This window comes from Rhipicephalus microplus, chromosome 1 (genome assembly GCF_043290135.1).
Source record: "Rhipicephalus microplus isolate Deutch F79 chromosome 1, USDA_Rmic, whole genome shotgun sequence".
NCBI classification, from domain to species: Eukaryota; Metazoa; Arthropoda; class Arachnida; order Ixodida; family Ixodidae; genus Rhipicephalus; species Rhipicephalus microplus.
The window spans coordinates 137,248,311-137,265,703 of NC_134700.1; the positions used below are offsets into that span (position 1 = coordinate 137,248,311).

The 17,393-nt window shown below is 41.3% G+C and overlaps 1 protein-coding gene across 2 annotated transcripts in view; it reads right to left on the bottom strand.

Moving 5' to 3' along the window:
* The window catches only part of LOC119177847 (rifampicin phosphotransferase), a 97,473-nt gene that overhangs the window by 39,172 nt on the left and 40,908 nt on the right, over positions 1-17,393 (bottom strand). For both annotated transcript variants that reach the window (XM_075887406.1, XM_075887407.1), the window contains 12 exons: positions 12,293-12,348; positions 11,796-11,926; positions 11,401-11,507; positions 10,555-10,593; positions 7,762-7,877; positions 7,603-7,673; positions 7,460-7,524; positions 6,559-6,706; positions 4,893-5,010; positions 3,303-3,403; positions 725-796; positions 532-638 (listed from right to left, as the gene is read on the bottom strand). In XM_075887406.1, coding sequence (XP_075743521.1) covers positions 532-638; positions 725-796; positions 3,303-3,403; positions 4,893-5,010; positions 6,559-6,706; positions 7,460-7,524; positions 7,603-7,673; positions 7,762-7,877; positions 10,555-10,593; positions 11,401-11,507; positions 11,796-11,926; positions 12,293-12,348 — 1,131 coding nt within the window. The remainder of the gene's footprint in view (positions 1-531; positions 639-724; positions 797-3,302; positions 3,404-4,892; positions 5,011-6,558; positions 6,707-7,459; positions 7,525-7,602; positions 7,674-7,761; positions 7,878-10,554; positions 10,594-11,400; positions 11,508-11,795; positions 11,927-12,292; positions 12,349-17,393) is intronic.

Here is a 17,393-nt window from a genome sequence, read left to right on the forward strand (position 1 = left end):
GTTTTGTTAAGATTACGCCTACTTCTTGAAAATTTCAGACTATTATGAAACCTAGGTCACCGCAAGCGATAACGCTAGAACATTCGATGGCAAGTGTATGAATGCCGTCGTGCTTCGCCGCTGGTGTGGTTAGATGACCGACGCTCCGTTCAGTGCTATCAGTGCAAGACTTTCCTTTTAGCGGGCACAAGTTCACCCAAATGAACAGTTCATCACTTTACCCCCAGTCTGCTTCATTCATTCACGTCACGACTCCGTGACAATATAATGGCTATCCTCACAAAGCATGCGTAAGGTTTATAAGTGTTCAAGAAGAGTGTATTTCATGTCCCCAGCTGCAAGGTATTGAATGAGTAGGGAAGAGAACTAGAGCAAAAAAAAAAAGATGCATGTGTGTATTTTGAAGGAAGCAGGGGTGCCCAAATGGCCGAAGGTATTGCGTGTATATTTTTTAGCACAACGAGTGGCACCAAAAGCTTAGATATTTAAGGGCTAGCAAACCTAGCCGATTTGAAAGTATGCATGACTTACGACATGTTTGCCTTGCAGAGTACCTCCTTCTCGCTCTTCAGGCCATTGTCGAATTCATGAATCATTTCACAGTCAGACTCCCTGAAGAACGTAGTAACCGGTCGACACTGAATGTAGAGAATAATAATAAAGAAATTCATATTGCAGTAGGCAGGATTCGAATAAATTGTCAAACTTCGGAGAATTAATTTACCTGCAGCATAAAGAACCGGCCATTGCTGATCGCCCACTCGATATCCTGTGGTGTTGTGTAAGTCTTTTCAATCTGCGAAAAAAAACAAGCATTATGAGAGGACGATTCTATTGGCATAGTATGCGGGTCAATCGATACCATTGAATTCCGTGTTTCGAAGCGAAGGTAAGAAGGCAAGCCACAAAATGCGCATGGTAACTAAAGGAGGGCATGTCCTGACAGCCAATTGCAAATTCGCTGGTGTATAGCTCTGGCCAGACACTGTTATAGGCAGCGTTTTGAAATCATTAACTTTTTATTGTTTTAATGAGAAAGGTTTGAGTCAAGGGGAAAAAGCGGCAATACCGTGGCTTGACAAAGCCTGGTGTGTTACAAATTCGAGCATCAAAACGAGCTACAGTAAAGACAATAAGTGATTGTGCTGGAAATAAAACATATTTGAATTGAATGCGCTTCGACAGGAAGAAGCTAACAGCCAAAACTAAGAGGAAAACATTAAAATATGGGGTCCTTGTGCATCATTAAACAAATTGATGAGAATAACGACGACAAAAACAATGATTGCAATTGAAAGCAATAGTACGCACGCGAAAGATGTTCTTAAATGAGTAAACAAAATATCTGCGAGGGGAAGAATTAAGTACTACAAGAGAACGAAATAAACGCACCATAGCTATTGGTAAGCGATACGAATGTGACTTTCATTTCAATAAAATCTAAACTGAACTTAGCTGAGTTATCGAAGCAGTGGGAAGTTTTATTTCGTATGTGAAATTTATAGCCTCGGATTATTGTGTGAAAAAGGGTAATAGGCGTTATAGGTAAGAAAGCTACATTTTGAATGCACAGCTCGAAAATTCTTATGAAAAACAAACAACCATTAATTGGAAAGTGAACGAGCAAGGCACGTGCACGCTTTAAAAAAAAATACTCGGTGCATACGTATCATACATAGCATTCTGCAACTCATGAACACAACTAGATGTTACTCAGGAACTAAGTATTGTCTACACTCGAAAATAATGAGCTAAATGTGCTTGTGAAAGCCGTGTCAGTGGCTACGCCGTGTTTTGCATATTTGTTTAAGGGTGCAGCTAGTTCTAATGATGATAGAGACTGATTCGCATGATTTCTGCGATTTAATGGCTCGATAAAAGGTTCATGACCTCTTGTGCTTTTTAAATAGTGATGTCTCGTTAAGCTAAACCTGCTAAAGTTGGTATTATTGGTTCTTGAGGTGGTACAATACAGAAAAGACGGAATGCGCACTGAAACTTAACCTTGAATATATTGAATGCTTGACAACCAGAAGGCCGTGTGAATTTCTTAAGAAAAGTCGCCTAGTCCATCGACTGCGCGCAATCGGAATACAGAAAGACTTTTCAAGTTGTCGAAGGAAGTAGAACGCCACACAATGATTAAATTTATGTAACGTTGACAAAATAATCGATTGTGTACCAAACTTTCGACTTTTTCTGGCAATATTTGTTGCAAGTTTGTTAATGAATGCGTTGATAGAATATATTTTGTTAGAAATATTGCACATGCTTATTCCGCAATCAGTGTTCCTGTCAAAGTTACATCGGCACTTTCATCTTTCTAACAATACTAATTCTGTCGTTATTAGGTTGCAAGATTTTTTTCAGTTCAATAGCTGTATTCGTGGTGCGAAATTTGTAGTGGTTTCTGTTTTTTTGCTGTATATTTTTAGGAATTTTTTTTCAACCAGGCTAACACTTCTACAAGCACCTCATTCTATAAAAATCACGTACCCGGCTTTACTTCACTAAAAAAGAAGAGGTTAGTATCATAGGCGTATTCTACCGACTTAAAATGATTAACAGGAGTAAATGTCGTTTACTGGGATGATGAATGAGAGTGGTCCGAGTGTACCCCTTGGTGAAACATGAACTTTGGATGTTTAGTCTTTGAAATGAAAGGGTCATTCACGGAAAATTGGCTTTTAAACTGCATGTATGAACGCAGATCAATGAACCTCACACGGATGCCATATAGCTCTTGATTGTACACTAGTAGATTCTGTTGCATACCATAAAAATATTTTGAAAAGTTGATGTCACTTCGAGTACAGTATTTTCATCTTCGAAGCTATAAATAAAAGTTCTTTTGTAGGGTTTGTTCTGTGAATTTCCTGTCCAAAAAGCCGCGCTTGGCCAACGAAATAAGAGTGTTTACTCGAAGAGAAAAAACGTCATGCCTTCAAAGTCTTTTCCAGGGTTTCCGACAAAAACTGGAGTATAGTTAGCATAAAATTATTCAAAAAATTTCTTTCGAGCCATATTGTTCGCTTAGGTAAAATATATTAACTACCTTTTACTATAAACTGCTGATAACCAATATGATACCGAGGTTTCTGTACGTGCTATTTCTTGCTGTACCCAAGTAAATGATGAAAGTAGCGTCGACGCTACAGATATCAGTCTGCTTACCCTCGAGTTTTGGAAACTATTGGCCATGCATTGGCTGACAATCTCGGCATTGAAGAAAAGGTGATCAAAAAACATAGTTTAAGTGAACTGCGTCTAAGTGTAGTCCCGAAGAATTCACCATATCTTACCTGTGTGCCTATGAATGCCAATGTCTCAACGTCTTCTTTTGATATGCATGCGCTCCGTGCCTTTTCCTCAGTGACCGGTGCTGTGACAATGCCATCACCGTCTGCAAGATGAATCGAAAAATCTAAGCGCTCGAATATGTGCAAACATTTAGGTAAACATCATGAGCACTGTAGGAAGGCTATGGCTAGTACCTCGGTACTTTCGCAATAAGGTTGTCACAAGTGAACCCAAATGTCTACGCTCTATGATAGAAAGGTAAGTGTACTCACACATTACTTTGCATAAACTCGGCATTAAAAAGCTTTTTTTTACACGAGAGGTAAACATAGAACGCATTTAAGTTATAAATAGTAAAGAAAAACTATCGGAACACAGCAGTACTGTGGCTTTTATGGCACCAATTAAAACTAGCGTTTCATTGTTTCACTGCCTGGTAGCCTGCGCTACATCTAATGACACGGAAACAAGTGACGATCACAGCAGAGAATCGTCAGACGACATGAACATGTCTACTTTACAATTGTCATAGAAGAAGAACCGTAAGGTAGTTCGAACTGACGCAAGTTGTTGAACACTGTCCACGCCTCACTCTGGTGTTGCGCATGTTGCAGAGTACCGTGAACCTCAACAATGCTTTAGAGCTCACTTTAATATCGAAAGCAATGGCGTCATCTTCAAAGAAGACGGCCCATGTTTAAAAAGACGCATTACACTAGTATTGTTAACTAAATATTTTAGTTATTCCTGCTGCTCGACGCTTGCTAAAACTGAAACAACCAGCTACTCACATGCAAGCTAACAAAATGATATACTTGTGGAATTTAGTATAAATTAGTATATTTTATTAGAGTCTGCTAGTTGGGTCTCGTCAAGCTACTTATCTAGCTTTTAACAGAGTGGAACTATGCAGCATTCATAAACTGGAAAAATAAAAACTGAATTGAATTGAATTCCAATGACTCCAAGCAATGCGTATGCCCTTTCTGCCACAATTGGTACATTACATGAGCGGCTGTTCGCAAAATACACATCCCGGAAACTAAAACAACCATTCGGGTTAGTGGGCAATGATTGGTCTTTACTACAAAAACATGTTGCGCTATACAACAGACAAATGAAGGCATTGACGCTCGTGTCATTCTTTTCTCTTTTCGGCTCCGTTTCGTAGTGCGCCCCGTTTCATCACTTGAGGTATAATTCCGGAAACTTCGGCTTTATGTGCCTATTATTTAGATTTGCCTAATTTCCAGTGCATTTCTCGATGTCTGTAAGTTCATAAAACCGTTGACCACTGAATAATCAAGTAGAATTTTTTTTTGCTTTCGGCTTTCTTCTTCAGAGCATGCCTCATTGATCGCAATTTAGCCAGCGAGCCCTCCTTGATTACCTCATATATCTGCCTCATTTTCTAAGCATATCTCTTTACTTCGACTATGATGGAAATTAAAATCTGCTTCATTTTCAATATGCTAGTTAGATTACGTTCTTTAGAAAAGTTAGACGCTACAGGCCCCATTGTGGTCCTCCATTGCGGTACTATGACATTGGAAAATTGGCAGGCATTCAACGCACGTATTTTGCAGGCTCACCTGAAGACATCGTATAGACAGACTTGTGGCCTAGTTGTGTTGAGATGATCACTGGTCTGTTCACACCTGCCCTTTTCAGGACAAATGTGTCAGGTTCCGCTGTCGCAGAGACCACTGACTGCGTGTATCAAGGCACATCACTTGTGAATGATTGGAGGCACAAAGAGCACACTCGCACACAAGAATTTCGCTGCTCATTGTTCGAATGATTTCTACACTTGTTATTTTTGTCAGCTTTCCATTTTTCATAATCATTTAGTTTTTTGAACAACACTGGTATTCAATATTGTCACCGCCATCTCATTTGTATTTGTAACCAGCAGCCAAAATATCATCATCATCATCATCATCATCATCAGCCTGACTAGGTCCACTGCAGGACAAAGGCATCTCCCATGTTCCGCCAGTTAACCCGGTCCTGTGCTTGCTGCTGCCAATTTATACCCGCAAACTTCTCAATCTCATCTGCCCACCTAACCTTCTGTCTCCCCCTAACCCACTTGCCTTCTCTGGGAATCCAGTTAGTTACTCTTAGTGACCAGCGGTTATCCTGTCTACGCGCTACATGCCCGGCCCATGTCCAATTCTTCTTCTTGATTTCAGCAATGATATCCTTAACCCCCGTTTGTTCCCTAACCACTCTGCTCTCTTCTTGTCTCTTAAGGTTACACCTACCATTTTTCTTTCCATTTCTCGCTGCGTCGTCCTAAATTTATCCAAAACATGTACTTCATGTATACCTCGATTATCTGCATGCAGTGTTCCTGGCAAAGTAGCTTATTTTAATAAATGACTTAAAATGATATTATCCACAACATCTGCTGAACGCCACAGTCAATCTTTTTTTTTCTTTTGACACATGGTGTGATGAAACAGAAGCAGCGTAGCGCTGTTAAATAGCATCAGTGATAACCGTTAAAATATTTCTCTGTCATCAATATAGGTGTTGTACGCACAATATGGAACATCCTAACCGGATACATTACAATAGTAGATGTATGCCAACTATTAGTGCACGCACACCACGTAAAAGTGATGGTTGGTTAAACTTTATTGACAGTTCTGACAGACGTGACTAGCACGTATATATTGAAGAACAATTTTTTGTTGGATAGGTTACAATTAAAACCAAGTTAATGAGAAGTTGCAATTGAGAACGCAACTGCCAGTGTAGTGTTCTCCAGTTCGTCGGTCGACAACATGGCCTCGTGGAACAAATGTGTAGAGTATTTCATTTAAGGAAGAAGCCGATGCGGAGCAGGATTTGACAAAGACATTTCACCCTGAAAGCACTTTTGAAATGGCTGAGACACATTTTTTATACATATTTTCATTCGTGAGGGCCCACAGGCAATATTTGCGTCTTAGAGGTACTGCACGTGTGCAAGCAACATTCTGAATGAAAGGATCCATATGCACTCATAGTGAATTAAAATGATTTTGCTAGCAATTTAACAACAGCCCACGTTTCTGTGCGCCTGATGGCTTGTTAGGTAAGGTTTTTCAAAAGTTCCGCACTTTCTAGAGAATCTGCGCAGTTCGCCGCATATTCAAATGCCCTTGACTCATTTAAAGATAAGATACGATTACCACTTTGTATCAGTGTATCAGGTATGCATTGTAAATTAAATAATTTGTTTTAAAAGAGGGCATTTACTAAGCTTACCTCTCCAAGACCGTAGTTGGCGGTCACTGTGATCTTCGCTGGGCTACCGGTTAGCGGATCGCAAGTGAACATAACTCCGGCGGCGTTGGCATCGACCAGTTCTTGTACCACCACTGCCATCGGTACGTTCAAAGGCTGCCCGTACTGTCTGCGTGTTTATAAGTTTTGAAAAGAAAGTCAGTGTTGTTAGAGAACTTTACACATAACTGTTGCAACACTGGCCGAAAAACAGACGTGTTCAGCATGAAATGCTACTCGTTTACCTCGTGTTCCTTGCACATAGAGTAATTCTTTTATCTTTGTGTTTCAACAAGCCTTTTTTTTTGTTTCAAAAATTACAAAAGTTACAGGAGCCAAAGAAACTAGAAGGTTTAGTTTGTCGAGCGTATCTCCTTGCTTATTCTTACACTCCTAAGAATAAACTTCAGCGCCATGTGTGACCCTTTCTTCGTCGTTTGTCTGAGCGCTGTCTTTTTTTATTTTATTGTGGAACACCATTAACTTACCCAATCTGCCTCTCTTCTTAAGAATAAAGATTCATTTTTCGCTATAGGTGTCACTCGTCTTCAGCGATGAAGTCATAGTGTGTGCCTTTAACCTAATCACACCACTTGAAATTGTTGCCAAAGGTACTTCATAAAGTTTATCCGCCATTGTATTACAAAATCGCGTAATGACTCATAATGAATATTTCCTGCATTAGCACAATAAAAAGTCACGCCAAAGTTAATAACGTGAAGGACTGTATTTAAAGCAAGCCCTTGCGAAAAATATAAAAGACCGTTTACGAATAAAAAAGTGACATGTATTCCAACGAAGCTGTTTTTCCACATACTGGTAGAGCTACATATATTACATCTGTCACGCAAAATTTAACAAAAAAACCTGCATTCTGGCTCACCTTTTATAATTGACGTTGGTGAAACTAAACTGCGATGCCCAACACTTCACCACGCCGCTGATTACCTGAGCGAAGACACATTCGGTATCATTGTGTATCCGCTAATAATAAGCAAAAGCCTTCAAAATTGTATAAGAGCGTACTTTCTCTCTCCCACGCAGGCCAAGTAGAGTCGTCATCTGACCAGCAGCTGACATGTCCTCGGAGTCTTCTCCTGTACCGAGGATAAAAGAAAATATACATTCAGGGTCGCTCGCACGCATTTTAATGGAAGTTAACAAAAATAACGCCTAAAGTGTTACCTAGTGCGGAAGATCTGACAGCAAACTTCGTATCCACATTAAATTTTGACAAACGCTGAGCAATGTCGTCAGCGATTTCCGCAGGCACTTCTAGGTTCTCGATGCCAGCGACCACACTGAAAATCGAACAAGCAAAATAACTTGGTGATAAACAAAACTGACACAAAAATGCCAGGATAATGCATGTAACTTAGTGCACTGAGTTGTTTGAGTCTGCACTTAATCCATAAAGAAATTCGTATGGCTTCCTTGAAGAGATGCAATGCACATGTAAATTTTTGTATGATCCATGGAATAACATTAGCAAAACACATACTTTCAGACGCTGCTTTGTACATGGTGATACTTATAAAAAAGTGTCAATTAAATGGTACTACTCGCTGCTGTCATACACTTTTTGATCAGTAATAATGTTACTGGCATACAGCTAAGATATGTTTTCAAAACCAGCGTACATGCCATGTAGATCGTGCAACGTATTTTGGCATGTTGCCCCCTAGGTAGACACCAACCTGCTCTCAAGTAGGTTTTGCTTTTATGGGTTAAACAGCAACATGCTCCTAGTAAAATGCGAGAGCCAATATAAACCAGCTATGAGACTGGCTGCTGCTTTCTTCGATAATAATCAAATTATTCAGCTCATTCCGCACACATAATTTAATAGGTTAACTGACATTTGGAAAGTTTCAAGTGACACGTTTCGTTGATTGACTAATTTTTTAGCGGCAACTGCTTTTAGATTGAACATACCAACTGATCTGCATTTATTACTTGCGCCAACGTCCTGGATAAAATGGAACCTGCTGGCTCGAGATCTCACACGCACGTTCTGGTCGTCTACCAGCTTCCAAAGGTGTCAATTTTATGAACTGGATCCTTCGCTCAAGCTAAAGCTACCATCACAACTTTCCCGCTCCGATGCGGCACTGTTATGCCACCTTTGGTTGGGTGTTCAATTTAGAAAGGTGTACTCCTTTCGCATTGATATGGCAGACACTCCTACATGCGACTACTGCAGAGCTGAAGAGACCATCGAACACGTCCTGTGCAGCTGCGCTTGCTACGACACACAGCAATGCCAGCTCCGGATGGTTTTGAATCAACTTGACCCCGGACCATTTTGTGTGCAGAAGATACTAGGACCTTGGGCATCTGCCTCAGTTGCGCAGAAAGCAACTAAAGCACTGCTACGTTACCTAAAGTCAACAAACCTGAGCGACCGCCTGTAGACTGTGTGTGCTCCCCGAGTGTGCTCGTGATTGTGTGTACCTTCTCATCTCTCTGCAACCTCTTTTCTCCCCTTTATCCCTTCCCCAGTGCAGGGTAGCAAACCGGATGTGCGTCTGGTTAACCTCCCTGCCTTTCCTTGCATCTTTATCTCTCCCTCTCTCTCTCTGAACACCACTAGGTCTCTTATTTGCTATGGCATTGGAACTTTACAAGTGATAGTTGGCAGTTTAAGTTAAGCGTCCTCCACTCCCCGCTGACCATAGATGTAGCGTCCCCCGACAGTGCAAGATATAGCATCGAGTTCATGTTTTTCATGAGCACGTCTTGCCGAAAATTGTTCATATCGACCTCACAACAAAACGAGAGGTGTGTGGGGCGCAGACCACTTGAACAGACGCACGTCATTGCAAAAGACAAAGCTTCAGGTGGGTCTCATCTAATACGGTACTGTTTTTTACAAATAGGTAATGCGTACTTTAATGATGTAAAAATAATTCATTACATCTTGATTCCAAATTTCGAACGACATGGCAAAGCAATACATACACTGGCAGTTAAATTTGTCCACGTTTCAGTTCTATCTCGCGCACACGGAAAACGTTTTCTCGTAAGTTTTGGGTAACAAAAAATGAAGCAGGTTTAGATTGAAAATAACATTACATTACTTTGCTTCACACTAGGAACAGAAGCACTGCGACTCTCAAGAACCTGATTCATATGAAGCGGATCCGAAGCTGGTACTTCCCATAATTCCCATGGAGGGGCAAGTGACGCTGTAGGAGCCCGCGTAGACACCAACGCGAGATCCTCCACTAGGTATTATTGTATGAACTCTTATGCTTGTGGCACGGGCCTACCCACGCGTATGTGCCATGCGTCTGTTGGCAAGCGTTTTGCCACGTACGCGACGGGATAGTGACCTTGTCCATGTCATGACCAGCTAGTCATAATGGTCGAGCGATCTTACCCAGCCATACTAATTTTAATTTATCAACCCAATTAAGTCGATGATCACGAGAGCACCCAGGCGTAGGTGGATAGATAGATAGATAGATAGATAGATAAATAAATAGATAGATAGATAGATAGATAGATAGATAGATAGATAGATAGATAGATAGATAGATAGATAGATAGATAGATAGATAGATAGATAGATAGATAGATAGATAGATAGATAGATAGATAGATAGATAGATAGATAGATAGATAGATAGATAGATAGATAGATAGATAGATAGATAGATAGATAGATAGATAGATAGATAGATAGATAGATAGATAGATAGATAGATAGATAGATAGATAGATAGATAGATAGATAGATAGATAGATAGATAGATAGATAGATAGATAGATAGATAGATAGATAGATAGATAGATAGATAGATAGATAGATAGATAGATGCTCAAATCGTATGCAGTACCCAAAGCAATTTTTCACATTTCAAACAGCATACCGGCAACAAGAAAAATTACTCTGGCATGAAGTGGCGATGTACGTACCCTGTCTGCATAAGTAACTTTTCAATCTAAGTCATGTTCAACAAAGCCTGTACTTACCTGTTACAAACATCCTTTAGGTCCGCTTGCGTGCTGTCCCTGCACAACACGTCAATGTTGTGCAAAGCAAGTGAGTAGATGAGCAATATACAAGCGCGTACTCTTCACATATGAGTCAGAATCACGGTCAGTTTAATCTTAGCAGGGTTTCACAATCCCTCAGAAAATTTGGCAAAATTAGGGACAGCAAGGATATTCAAACGAACATTAATGTAAGCTTTACTTTGAACAGTGCGTGAACATCTGTTTACTGTTTATTTAAACACAATGTATTTTTCACAGGTCATGCATTAGAAGACCATAGCAACATGGAGTTGGAGACTATGAAAGGTATGACGAGTTCATAAAGAAATAAGATGTTATTTTCAAGCAAATTGCTTAGTAATATGTACTGAATGAGCACTCTTGCAAGGATATAGCTTGCATGATCGTGTTGAGACAAAATGAATTTATTAGGTGAACGCCATTTCAAATTATCCACAGCATCACAAGTGATTGTTTCTAGCATATGCCCATACTTTTTTGTTTAGAGTTATAGGTGACGCTTCCAGACTCTAAAAACGCATTAAGCAAGAATCAGTACGGATGGCTAAGCAAACTAGATGGGCGCTGAGTTTCGCCACAAGTGTATTGAACGACAAGCGTTATGTTCTAATGTGTATACAGTGTTACAATATGTCACTATTTTGGATAGTGAAAATGACAAGCACAACATGCAAGAAAGAAGTGTGGTACGGGATTTCTATTATGAATGGACAAAGTTTTCAAATACAAGTATCCACTTTACAGTAATGTTATCGCCAATGAGAGCTTCGCGAGCGTTTTCAAGACGTAGCGAATATTCACCTTTTCCGCGAGTCTTCTATTTTTCTGATCAGCTTCTGAAACTCTTCTCCTGAGGCAAAATGCTTGTAAGACTCGGTGGTCACAATGAATCCGTGAGGAACTGTAAACTGAAAGCGTGTTGAACAGACAAATGGCACATCGCTGTTATTTCAAAATTGAGACGAAGTGAAGGCTCCAGAAAACCCTTTTTTTTTCAGCAGTAACTATAACATTCCTGAGGTAATCTGAGCGTTGTATGTTGCAAGTGTGCGCTGTTGAGATAGCTTTGACATAGGTGGTGCTAAGTGATTTATCTGGCAGCTGCAAAGCCAACGAATCTTTCGTGCATGCACTGAATCAGACTCAATAGTTTCGTAATTTTTTTATCAAATGCGCCTGATGTGTACAAAACTTACCGTATTGAGATCAGTAGAGATTGAGTGCAGTACAGACAGAGACGACCCCTTGCCTCCTGTAAGGTCCGAAACCTTGCTGCATCTTTCTTGGATATCCGACACAAGCGGGGCCACCTTAGTTACATCATTTTCTGCAATGCACGTAGAAACGACAATTATATGGTGTCCGCCACAATCCACGTAGAGTGTACACCAGCAGGCTCAGGCAGAAGTTCGGTTCTTTTTTGTGAGGGCGCTTTCAATAGCCGGTTTTTTACACTAACTATGGGATTATTTCGCACAGAAGTGAGATGTTCCTTGCATTAAAATAGAAAAGCAAGAAAGGGTTACTACTAGGACGTCCACTTTCGCGAACAGCCGTTACTTAGTACTAAACATAATTCTGGAATACCCACTGTCTCAGCACCATATACAAGCAATAAAATTAAATTAACGCTTGACTTATTCAGTAACTCCTTTAACATTTCGTGCTAGCAGAGGCTCAGACTTCCGCTTACCGTGAATTATCTTGTGCTTGAACTCGCCAATAACGCGATGACTTCTGCGTTTTCGCCTGTAAGAAAAACGTGACGGTTAACATACTCCAGATAAATGTACATTCACTGCAAAAGCTGTACAAAACCACTGCTTCAATAACTAAGCACACCTTATCATCCCACGCAAGTCCGTTATTATGCAGTATGACACGAAATGCTTGGAGTCAATGGTATCAACGCTTCCCCTCCCCCACATATATACATACACACACACACACATATATATATATATATATATATACATATATATATATATATATATATATATATATATATATATATATATATATATATATATATATATATATATATATATTCATTTTACTTGTGGGAACAGGTCACCCCTTAATGAATACGTTTACACGAACACCCTGAGTGCTTCAACATCGCTACAACCTAGATATAGGACGCTTCTTCACCTATCCAAACTCATCATCACATAATGTTCTTCATCTTCATGGTTAGCAGGCATAGTTTTTGAGTCTCTTCTGTGTCTCGGATGTGACTGCCTTGACCACGTCTACCAGGCCTAATAAAGGTGTGCAAAGCACTACATCGCAAGTGACGGAGGCTACACCTTTATTTCCCGTCTCTGCTCACTCACTTTAGTTCCTGAAGCTTTGCTCAGATCACCGTTTGTCCACCAGCATGCCTCAGAAGGAATCTTCAGGCACTTGCTCATGGCACATAACACATAATCTTCAGGCACATAACACAACTGTTTAGGTAGAAGGCATAGAAGTACAGGCATTATTAGACCCTTGTGTTAGTTTATAAGTGAAACACTGTGATTTATATGTGTGTCTCTACAAGCTTAATACATTCTACGATGAACCTACGTTGCTCGCTGTTTAAGGGGACGCCATTCGACCTTCCCCCATGTGTACTGTTCGTGTCGATAGATTTCTGCATTACATACAATTCACAGTGCTTAGATGACACACCACTTCACGTTATTGCTGCAGAAGACGCTGAGCTACCTCCACGCAGTCAGCAAATTTTTACAATTATGCCTGATGTCATCGAGCTTGGCGATGTGCTCGTAGAAATATCTACACGCTGTATCACCACATGTATAGCCTTCACATCCGGCTTGGTCCGTTTCGACGATGCCTTCGCATTCTTTTGCGCAACAAAACCCGACATCTAAAAAAAGTTATAGTTCCGAAGGGCATAATGTTTGCCTGCGTCACTATATCAGAGCCTCTCTTTCTGTGATTACTCTTCAAGAGGCTTGCCCTGAAGATATTTCTGTTCAACGTTCTTCATCCATCTCTGCCCTCAAAGTTGCAATCAGCTCCAACCTAACCCATTCGCCGACACAACAGCTGCTTGCCTTTCTGACCAAGCACGATGCTTCGTTTTACGTCCATTCCCTTGTATTGCGACAGACATGCGTCAGCACGCATAGGATTGAGACAGACAGTACGTCCATCGTTCGTCGTCGGCCATATCACGTATCTGTAGCCGAGCGGAAAATGATCGAAAAAACATTGACAACATGTATACATGGAAGATAACAGGCCCTTCTGCTAGCCCTTGGTCATCACCTGTCGTCTTAGTTCAGAAAAGAGACGGTTCTGTGGGGTTCTGCGTAGGTAACTGGTTGTTTACCAAGATCGCGCGCAAGGACCTATACCCCATGCCACGTATAAACGACTCTTCAGATTCGCTGAACAGGGAGCCGAGTACTTCTCTAGTCTCGATATATGGTTCCGATACGGGCATATTTACTGATGATACTTGTACCCGCAGTTCCCACGCTTTGAATGTAACACCTTTCTTTGCTCGTACTAATACCTTTAAATACAGTTTTTTTCCGCGTGCAATAGAACTGTGGAATTACCTGCCTGGTAGCATTCGCTCCTTACCACTAACCGACTTCATAGTTGCTGTCGATGAATATCTTACTGACGCGTAATTAACTTCATTTTTACTTTTGCTTTGTTACGAGTGTACATGCTTCACAATTTGTATTATTTGTTTGTATTTTTTCTCTGTTGCCTAGTATCATATAACGTCCCATTCAGCGATAGCCCTGAATAGGGCTGCAGTATGTATAAATAAATAAAATAAAAATATATAAAATATACCGATGCATGGGGACGATAAAGCAAAACAACGTTTTCATTACCAGATGTACCTTTCGCAATCAATGGAATGCCCTTCGGCCATGCAATGCGCCCGCAAAGTTGGAGTGCGTGATTGACACCGTGCTGAGTGCTTTAAATGGAAGGCTTGCCTGTGCTAATTGGACGGCGTTGTTGTTTTCTCGTCAATGTTCTCTTAGCACTTGCAATAACTGGACGAAGTTCTCTCGTCCCTTGCAAATGCACACCTTCAGCTGAATACCAAAAAGTTCCTCTTTACCAGCCAAACAATCAACGTTTCAAACTATCATTTCATTATCTAATAAAACTTTAGGCTTTTTAAAACGTCTTCTCAAGAGCACTCCGAAGCACATAAGAGTACTTGCCTACACATCGCTTGTGCGACCTAAGTTAGAATATGCATCTGCTATCTGGGACGCGCATTAAGCATACTTCATCAACGCAATAGAATCAGTTCAGAACCATGCGGCTCGCTTCATTCATTTTTCGTATTCATGCGGCATCAGCGTTAAATCACTAAAACTGTTATCCAATCTGCCATCGCTCGCTGTGCGTCGGCGCATTTCTTCAATTGTATTTACCCTAAATTATTTCACAGTTCTCATCCACATGAACCACGCTGCATTAAGCCCGCAGTGCGCATATCGCTCAAGACGAGCCACCCACTGCGGGCTTCACTAAAGCGTGCTCAAACATCAACATTTTCAGCATTGTTTCTCCGCACGGCGAAAGATTGGAACAACCACCCTCCTGCCATTGTCGACATAACATGTCCAGCATTATTTGCACAACACGTAACTGACCATCTTCTACCAAATAGCCTCTTAATATATTTTTGTTTTCAATAGAGTTTACGTGTGGTAATTGTTATATATGTTTTGTTACGATACAAAAATGTAAAGAATCGTAACCCGTGTAATAAGTATTTTATTTGTTATGTGAACATGTTAATTCCACCCATTATGTAATACCCCACAGGGGTCTTTAGGGAAAATAAACTGACTGACATTGTGAGTAAGGACGGCAGTCGTCCTATTCCCGAGAAGGTCTCGGCCATTCTTCACTGTCCTTGCCCCGAAAGGACTAAAGTCTTACGCATATTTCTTGGCCTGGCTTCGTGCTTCCACCGATTAACAAGAGGCGTCGCCTCGATAGCGACACCTTTGCTCAAAATACTCGCTCCCGTTGTTCGCTTTGACTGGTCTCCCGAACGCAAATTAGCGTTTAGCCATCTGAAAAACGCCCTCACATCTGAACCAGTACTTTGACATTGCGATAAAACGGCACCCACACTGCTGCATCTTAATGATAGTGGTCACGGCGTCTGCGGTTTTCTCGTGGAACACGATTAGTCATCACGTGAAAGGGCCATTGCGTATGCAAGCAGTGCCCCTACCAATGCCGAGAAGAATTACACCATCCCTGAACAGGAATGCTTAGCTCTCGTATGGTCGGTGCTGAAGTTTTGAACTTGCCTACATGGCCAACATTTTACTATTTTTACAGATCAACATACCTTATGCTGGCTTTCTGCACTAAAGAATCTATCTGAAAGCCTTGGTCAATGTATTATACATCTTCAAGGATACCACTTGGCTATTACCTTCAAGTGCGCTAAGAAGCACCAGGACGCATGTGCGCTTTCTCGCTGCCCACTTTCAACGGCACCATTGACTGGTTCCGCAACTAACTTAAGCGGTGAATCTTTCCTCATTTGTTTCGTCCTTAGCTGCCATTGACGAAATTCTTTCTGACGACCATAGATAAATCATAACTCACCAACTCGCTGATGCCTTCTGTAACCGCATCGTAGATTGCCTTCAGGGGAATTCGCGTCAACGTAATACCCGGCTTCGCCGACAGGTGAGGCAGTTCAAGCTCAATAACAATGTTATTTACCATCTGGCACCCGGCTGATCAACGCTGGGTGTCCGTTCTACCTCGCTCTCCTCGTGACAATATTCTTAAGACCTATGACGACGGCGTGAATGCTGGTCACTTCGGTTTTCAGAAAACGTATGATCACATTAAAACATATGTCTACAGGCTTGGTCTTTCCGCCATGGTAGCAAAGTACGTCGCCTCCTGCAGCCTTTGGCAGCACCGAAAGCTTCCAACAACAGCGGGGAGCTGCAACCAGTTCCCTGTTTGCCAGCACCATTCGAGGTTGTTTCCATTTATATATATGGCCCTCTCCCCATGACTCCCACTGGCCATCCATGGATAGAGACAGCTGTCAACCACTTGACGCGTTACGCTGAAATGTCCTTCGGGACTTCAGCCTTCGCTTCTGATGAGGCTGCATTTATGCTTCAAGCCTTGATCTTGCATCACGGTGCTCCTCATAACACCCTCATTGACCATGGAAAAGCTGTTCTTTCGCAAATTTTGAACGAATCGCTTAGAGTCTTTGGCATTAGCCACAAAAGAATCTCCAGCTATCACTCCCAAACCAATGGGCTGACTGAGCGATTTCATCGTTATAGCCTTGTACACTGAGCCATAGCAGAAATACTGGGACGCCATTTTAACGTTCGTCCCATTTGCGTATAATACCGCTATACAACGTAGTACTGTCTACTCGCCATTCTAAATTGCCTATGGCTGATCCCCGTCTTCTAGGCGTCTCATTTTCGAACATTCCTGTTACTCCATCAGCATCCTCATGTGAACAATAAGTGTCTCACCTTTGTCACTATCGCCAGCTCGCAGACCTAACACTGAGGCAAGACAACGAGGCCATAAGAATCTTCATGACACATCCCACACCACTCTGATCTTCTGCCTCAGCATTGAGATGCTACTCTAGACACCAGTTCTTTGCGTGTTCGCATTATAAAGCCTTTCACAAAGCATACTTAGCACCTAATCCTCTCGTGCGCGGTTAATTAGTGTGGGAATTGATAAGACGCTTCTTCTTCACTAGTTCACAGCTATCATCATCACATAGT